The 7,886-nt window shown below is 43.3% G+C and overlaps 1 protein-coding gene across 1 annotated transcript in view; it reads right to left on the bottom strand.

Annotated features, from left to right (window-relative positions):
* Positions 1 to 368: 368 nt before the first annotated feature.
* Positions 369 to 7,886, bottom strand: part of MXRA8 (matrix remodeling associated 8) — a 16,881-nt gene continuing 9,363 nt past the window's right edge. The window contains exons 6-10 of the mRNA XM_026050982.1: positions 6,059 to 6,217; positions 5,344 to 5,374; positions 4,931 to 5,007; positions 4,083 to 4,160; positions 369 to 3,294 (exon numbers count right to left, since the gene is read on the bottom strand). Coding sequence (XP_025906767.1) covers positions 3,269 to 3,294; positions 4,083 to 4,160; positions 4,931 to 5,007; positions 5,344 to 5,374; positions 6,059 to 6,217 — 371 coding nt within the window. The 3' untranslated portion in view covers positions 369 to 3,268. The remainder of the gene's footprint in view (positions 3,295 to 4,082; positions 4,161 to 4,930; positions 5,008 to 5,343; positions 5,375 to 6,058; positions 6,218 to 7,886) is intronic.

Below are 7,886 nucleotides of genomic sequence, written 5' to 3'. Positions count from 1 at the left end.
TGTCCAATTAAGATCATGGCAATGTCATTTGCATTCATCTAAGCCTAGGATTTGTGCACATCCACTCTCCCCCCTGCAAATTGTCATGCAATGGTAAGAAGAAAAAAAAAGCAGCAAATTGTCATGCAGTGACAACAAAGAAGCAAACAGACCCAAGAGCAGCAAGGCTAAATGAAACAGAACACAGGTGAAAAAAATACCTGTATAGTAATTTTCCTTTCAGGTTAGATAAATTAAATCATGAGAGAAGAGTAGCACTGTCATTACTACAAACACAAGGGACAAAAATATCAACTCCATGAACTATAATACAACTTAAGATAAGAATCCTCTTCTTTATGAAGAAAGCTTTCAGAAACGTCTTCCTTCCAAAGCACTAAGCCAGTCTGAGACCAGCTGGCATTTAACATAACCCTTCCCAAGGTCATTGCTATATCCCTATTCAACAATAAAAGCTTGCAGTCCACAAAATTTTAGTTATCTTATGAGGCACATCCAATTCTCGGCTTTAATTGAGCCGTGGAACTCACAGAGTTGTATTGAGTATAAAAAGAAAATGGGTTTACTATTATTTTAGCTAACAACATAAAATACATGTCTCAGGGAACCAAGAGGATTACAATGAGAGAAAACTTGCTACGAGCCTATGGAATGACAGGTAAAGAAGTCTAGTGAGCCGCAACATTCCACCAGGAGAGCAATAACAGTCCATAAAACAGCTCAGGCAAAGCACATTTAACTTCCTCAAAATGCTGTGCAAACATTGAAACATCATTTCTTCATGAGAGGTAAATTAGAGCCCTGTAAGAGAAAAAGAATGGCTAAAATGAAAGATAGGAGAAGGAAAATTAATTTGTCTAGAAACACGCTGAATCTTTACCAGAGTGCGAACAGAACCAGTGCTTCTGCAGCTCAACTAGCGGGTTAATTGCAAGTCCAGCCTTCTTCCAATTTTCATGTACAATATCAGCTACATACACTTCGTGCCAATGCCAAAGATCAAAAGAATACAAAGGACATACAGCATTTGGACTCGCATCTGAATCAGTCTAGGCAATATCTGACCATTACTCAAATTCAAGCTGATGATCAAAGCAAGGATGAGGAACTCATAAAGCTCCTTCTAGTGCCTGTTTCAGAGAACATATTAATTTATTTTCCCTTAAGCTATTTTGCAGCCTGGAAGTCAAATAAAATATTTAAATGCCTCTGGAGTTTATGAGTAACCCCATTGCAGGCTGGTGTCTATGTGAGCAGTCTAAGCAGTTTGAACTGGCAAGCAGAGACCTCCAACCTTTGACTCACAGACATGAAAGGGAGGGAGAAGGACATTAATGGTGATGACTTGAGACTYGCCGCCCTGATGGAATAACCAGCAGAGCCCGAGCACCTGCAGGAATGTGCCTTGAGTTTCGATCAGCTCCAGCCAAGGGCAGAGCCAGAAAGGCTGTCTGCTCTTGCACGAGGGACGAAAAGTTGGAGCTTGGGCCCAATTCAGACCCTGCTCCCCACTGGGAGGCCCCGTGGGGCTGCGCAAGCCAACGCGTAGCGAAGGCTGGAAATTCAGCTCAGCCCAAGTGGAAATGGGCACAAATGGCCCTTTGTGGCACTCAATGCAGTGCATCCCTGAGATGCTGCATCCTGCTGAGCCCTGTCACACAGCCACAGAGACTGGGGGTGTTTGTGGTGCCTTCCTTGAACCACCACCAATTCAGCACCAGCAAAAATCTCAGGATGCTCCATCCAAAGGCAGAAATCCTGGTTCAGACAGCATCTGCAAGCAGAGCACTGCTCAAAAACCACAATTTCACTACCATCCCCCCTTACCCCCACAGTTGCTCCACATCAGCTCCTCTTCACACTTCCATTTGCAACATCCCAGAATTCCTAGCCCAGTGCCATGCAGTCACCACGTTCCCCTGCGATCCCTCCTCTCCTCAGACCCCCAAAGAAGAGATCAGTGATCGTTGGCACCCTCAGCCTCGCACCGTGCAACAAGAACACAGGCCACTGTCAACGTGCACACAGTAGGAAGGGCCTCCCTTCCCTGCATGTCCCGAGGGCTGTGTGTGCCCCTTCATTTGGAAATGGGGTCCCAGCACATCACAAGCAGTCACAGAAGCTGCGCAGAACTCTTATTTTCTGTAAGTTTTCTATATTTTCTGGCTTTTCTGATACTCTAAATTGCTTGGACTGCAACAGTGAAATCTCATTTTTCAATTTTGGACCCATAACTCATTTGTGCAACTCACCTGCAGCCCGCAGCCTCTCTTGTTCATTTTATAACTCCCCTCCAACTCTTGAGCTCCTCTTCTCAGGCATTTGCTTTCCAAACAATGCCAAAGCAGTGCCAAAACCTACAAAATCCATCTCATTTCTGTCTTTAGCTCTCTCTCTGAAAGCCCGGCCAGTGAAGATCCCTGATAAGCTATTTGGTGCAGTGTGATGATGTTCCTCATGGTCTGCCCTTGGTAGGTTTTTCCTTTCAACAGTCTTTTCTCCTTTCAACAATCTATCTGTACTATAATCTTACCCTTTTTCCGGTGAGCATGCACACTGTGTGTGAGCAGGATCCATGCAAGGACTTAAGGAAAGTCACACTCCACATTCCATAGAGGTGTTCAGTCCTCTCCATGGAGAGCTTTTTGGTTCTGATCTAACTGAGACTCGTGCTGCATCACTTTAACTTCAGCTGAAAGTGTCTGCTCCTGCCAAATATAATTTGGGCTGCCATGAAACAAAAACAAATCTTTGTAAAGGGGCAAGTTAGAGGCTGTTTGTCCTTTACCTGGATCATTTAAAGTGCTAAGTGACAGCAGTGTTCCTCCTGATTTACACCAGCATATGGAGATCACAATCAGGCCTTGCTATTATTTTTCTGATGAATACACCACGTGGAAAAATGCCTGATATATTGATGGCTCAGGGTTGTGGTGCAGGTTTGATTTATTTAAAAGCAAAATGTTTGCTGATGCAGCTCATAAAAATCATTGATGCATAAGAACAACAATATCAGGAAGAAAAGTGTGTGTGGGCGAGAGAACAAAAGAAGGAAAGGCCACCAAAACCCACATCCTAAGTGCATATAAGACAGATGGTCTAACTCTTTCAGGAAGCTTTTGCAAATACCCTGGTGCTCAGTGGGGACAAAGTCTACATGAAAACTTTAAGGGAACTGGAAGAATGTGGCAGTAAGAAAAGGCATCTCTTTTCCATTTATCTGTCTTTGATTGCAGCTCCTGGTCCAGCCAGCAGCTTGGGAGCGTCTTCATTTACAATATTCCTTCCTGAAATCTGAAAGCAAAGTGGATTGGAGGTTAGCACCTGGAGAGAAAATTCAAACCACGCAAAGCAGCACACTGTGACATGGATTTAGCTATATAGTGACAAATTATTGTCTGAATTATTGTCCAGATCATCTCTGCATGTTCCAGACAAAAGTCATGAGAGCTCCAGCAAGAACAGCAGATCTAAGGGGAACACTTGAACTCTCCAGACCATCATCTTTTTGATCACATCAACTATATTCTAAATTCACGTGACAGGATACATGAAACCAAATTCTCTTCTTACAGCCACTGGCTTTTCATAAAGTGCAACCCTGCAAACTGAGGGGCTTAGAAACTCTGGATTAATACTGGATAAGCACTAGGGGACAGCTCTTGGGAAGGGAGAGCTGTTTGCTTTTCCTGGCCAAGTTAAGTAACTCTCTGTTGCCCACAATGGAATTCAATCCAAAACATTCTCTTCCACACTCATCTTCATCCCCAGCTCCACTGAGGTTGTACAGCAGGGTGCACTATTCCAGCCTCGCTAGGCTCTCTCTTTCTAAAAAGAAATCTACTTGTGCCCTGCCAAAAGCCTTTAAAAACCTAATCACTACTTTCATCTTGTGGCTTCATGATGAAAGGGCATGAAGGGAACTGGCTTCTCATTCCTGCTATCATGTGTCAAGATGTTTATGCATTCCTTACTTGTCTGTGGCTTGGTCAGCTCACTGCTGTCTCGTGTCCTCCCTCCATCCCAGAACCCACCAGAAGGTTTCCACAACCACCAGCTCGGGCGGAGCAGGTCATTAGTACCTTTGTCTAAGTCGATGACCTTTGCTGGGAAGCTTCTGGCTTGCTCCGCCTTCTCCTTCAGGATATTGTTTTTGTAATCTGTGCAAGTGCAATTTAGACAGATCAGAATATTAAAAGGAAACAAAGCTTTGCTGGCAAGGAGGACATCTGATCGGTCCAGCCCTCAGGGGGTCTAGACCTGGCAACTTGGGTTATTCAGCAAGAAAGTGTCACAACTTCATTTTTCCCCTCTGGCACGAGCCAGGGATGCATACTTTAGTTTTCTGCTTCGCATTGCTACCACAGATTCTTGTGATAAAAACGTAAAGTAATAAAAAGATGGATTTCCTGGGGGAAGATCACCTGAAAGCCTTTTACTATTGCAGTTACTTATGGAATTTTCTCACAGGGAAGTTTTCCTAGAAGCACACAGAGAAGAATTTGTCCTTGCTGTCCTGATGCTGTTGTCCTTGTCTGCCATCTATCCCTGTAAACTCTTGTTTCTTGGACAAGAGATTCTAGAGAACTGTCCTGAACTCCCTCTTTCCTTAATAAACTGCTTAATCTGGAGGGCTCTTCTTCTATTCACGATGTCTTGATCTCATTCCACATAGCTTAGCACTCACTTGAATTTAGCTTTGAGTGGCATATCAAAGAATTCCAAAACCAAGTTGCACCTTGTTACCGATCAATAAGCCTCAGTCCCTTGCAACTTGTTCGCATTGATTTGTGGCTTAAAATTCTCAAAGCTACAATTTAGATCCAGGAAGTTACATATCTTCCAACTGGACATCTAAATGCTACGAGAATATCCTCAGTGATAATGAGTTTTCATGTGGTTTGGAGAACGACTGCCAACTGACACATACCCAGCCTGATGTCTTCACTTTTGTATTGAGTCAGATCTGTTGTGTCCACTGTAAATTCTTTAAGATTTACATCTTTCCTGTAGAAGAAAGAATGGAGAAAAATGATACTGTACATCCTTTAATATCCATCTCCTTCTACACTTTTCCTTAACAGCTTTTCTAGTGCTACTTCTAGTTACTCCCTAATACATAACCATTATGCAAGTGTGTAGCTTGGGGAACATTACACTAAAAATCACTACAGGGTGTAGCTGCAAAAATGCTGGCTGCAAAGCACTGAATGAACTCCACGAAACACCTACGTTTTACATGTTTGTGCTCTAGAACAGAATGCTAGCTGAGGCTTGGGGCCCCTAAGCTTAATTTGATTAAGTATTCTAGGCCTAGGTCATAGCTGCTGTAATCATACTTACTCTCCATATTTCTTCACGTTGTATTCATAACCTAGACAGAAAGAAGAAACAGAATGAGCAGTTGTATCCAGCCCATGTAACTGCCTGCCCCAGACAAGCAGCAATAAAGTATCAGGTATCTAATTACTGGTCTTACCCTACCCAGCAAAGGGTGATAACTGCCAGCTCCTTTTCCAAGGCAAAACCAGGGTCAAAAATCTGCCCTAATGCAGAAGAACTCAACAGAACACAGACACTGCCTTGTGTTTGCTTTCTTTTGGTATCTATTTGTGTGGAAGGCACCAAAAGGTCTCAGCCTCCACTTTCTCACTGTAAAGAGAGAGTCTCCCCAGTGCAGAAGAGCCAGCAAAGACTTAAACCTCCTAGTCCCTAAGAAACACACACAGGTCTTCTCCCTAGGTGAATTCCACCTGCAAAGAGCAACTATCCAGTGGTTCTATTTTTTTTTTCTCCCCGCTCCCTTATACCAGAACAATTCAGCAAATCAAGGCCTGGAAATCTTTATAATATATTAATGAAGAATTTCTCTTCAGGTAAACTTCTGCAGACTCCCCCACTTTGAAGGCTGCAGGTTCTACAGAGCAGATCACTGCCTTCAGCACTGCGCTCTGCAGGAGTTACTTGCAGGATCATCTCCCTCATTCTGAGGACATTCCTCACGTATCCTGAGGATGCTCCTCAGGTAAGAACAAGCGTGGTCTTTTCCAGTGCATACCTCTCTGCCGGTGCTTGCGGGTGACGAGAACAGCTATGATGAGGAGGACGAGGAAGAGCAGCAGAGTTGCCAGGATGTAGCCCAGCTGCTGGAAGAAGTGTATTCGGCTTTCAGGAATGATGACATTTATCACGTTGTGGCCTCTGACAACACTTGGATCTAATTGACAAGAGAAAGGAAAATAAATAAATGAATAAAAACAGGCCGACTATTATAACTGGCATCCAAAGCAAAGCAGGGTTCCATATGTGGAATCTAAACGTGAGCTCAGTTAAACATGACCACTGAATGTTCCCCCTCTTAATAGCAATGGGCTGTTCTTGTTTACAGCGGTCCGGACAGAATCTACCCTAGACAGATAGTCCCAAGTCTTTCTGCAGGATAACAGCCCTACTCTGCTCTAGGCTGTTACTTCAGTTCCAGACAGCTGAAGTATGAAGCAACCTCTCCCTGCCAAGGGGGATCATTTACAGAGCAGAAGGAATTTTCAGCACCACAGAATGAATTTCCTTGTAAATAAAAAGCAATAAAATAAATAGAATATAAACTCACAAAGAAAAGCCAAGACTCCATTCCATTTCTGGGTGCAGCAGCATTTTAGTTCCTCAGCACAGGGAATAGTAACTCTAAACTTTTACATGGAGCATTTTCGTAGATTTCAAATAAATAGGTCAATGTTTTACACATGCAAAGGGGAAGCAGCTTCTCTGCTTGCATCAGTGACGGATGGACAGATCGGGCCCAGACACGGACAACAAACCCATTAGACATATGGGGCTGCAGTAATTTTTTCTGTTTCCTCACACCGTACAGGAAAAAAGTTCATTCTTGATCAGATCTTTCCTGAATTGCAGTCACCAGAAATTCTGCCATTTATTTATTTCAGAGGAAACAGAACTGATTTACTTATTTTTTTTAAACAGTGATCATAAGGAGTCCAATGTGACTAACCTAAAGGAAGGTGACCCCAGCCATCGTGAACTGAAGCTGCCTCTTTTTAGCTAGTGCTGGAACATGCCTCTGAAACAAGATCAGCAGCCACCCAGCACCACACGGTGACACGAGACAACAGCAGGAAATATGGCAGAGAGAATACAGACCACCAGATTGCGGAGCAGAAAGCAAACAAGCAGAGTTTAACCCTCTGCCATGAGAGCAGCAATATTACACTGCAGGAATCTCAGGACTTGGGCACTAAGGTTGTGACTAAGGTTCATGCAGGTTCTGACTACCACCTGAGCAAGTAGATATCTGATTTGTTGCTGCTTAGTTAACTGCAAGGAAAGATTAAAAAAAAAAAAAAAAAAAAACCCACACAACACACACCCAAGATTCCCGGACAGGCAACTCTGAAAACAAGATTAGTTCCAATTGCGCGACGTGATCCAAATAAGGCTCATGGAGAGCAAAACAGCACCTGGCAGAAGGACATTTTTTGTTTGTCCTGGCCCCTGTGCCAGCTCGTGGCAGCAGCCGCCGCTCCTCAGTGCTACCTGGGTTTGCTGGACCCCAATCTCCGTCTCAGAAGGGAAGTTTAGGTTTCCATGACTTGAAAAAGCCAATTGCTAAAGCACAATAGACCTATTTAAAAATGTATGAAGCATGTCAAATGCCCGCAAAAAACAGCCAATAAATATTAAACCACAACGAATATTTTAAAATGTTAATAAGGAACAATACCCAGAAGACTGAAGCATTATTAAACCGAGGATTTTTATTTTAGTTTTCTGCCCGAGTTGAGCAGGTTGGTTTGGGGTTTGGGCAGGCTGTCAGATGACAACTCACTGCAGTGGAAAATGTGAAAATCAGTAAAAAAAAAAAAAAAAAA

The sequence above is a fragment of the Nothoprocta perdicaria genome, unplaced genomic scaffold, assembly GCF_003342845.1.
Source record: "Nothoprocta perdicaria isolate Ctin4 unplaced genomic scaffold, notPer1 scaffold_72, whole genome shotgun sequence".
NCBI classification, from domain to species: Eukaryota; Metazoa; Chordata; class Aves; order Tinamiformes; family Tinamidae; genus Nothoprocta; species Nothoprocta perdicaria.
Note: the sequence above shows the minus strand (reverse complement) of the source record. Positions and strands in the feature narration are given on the sequence as shown.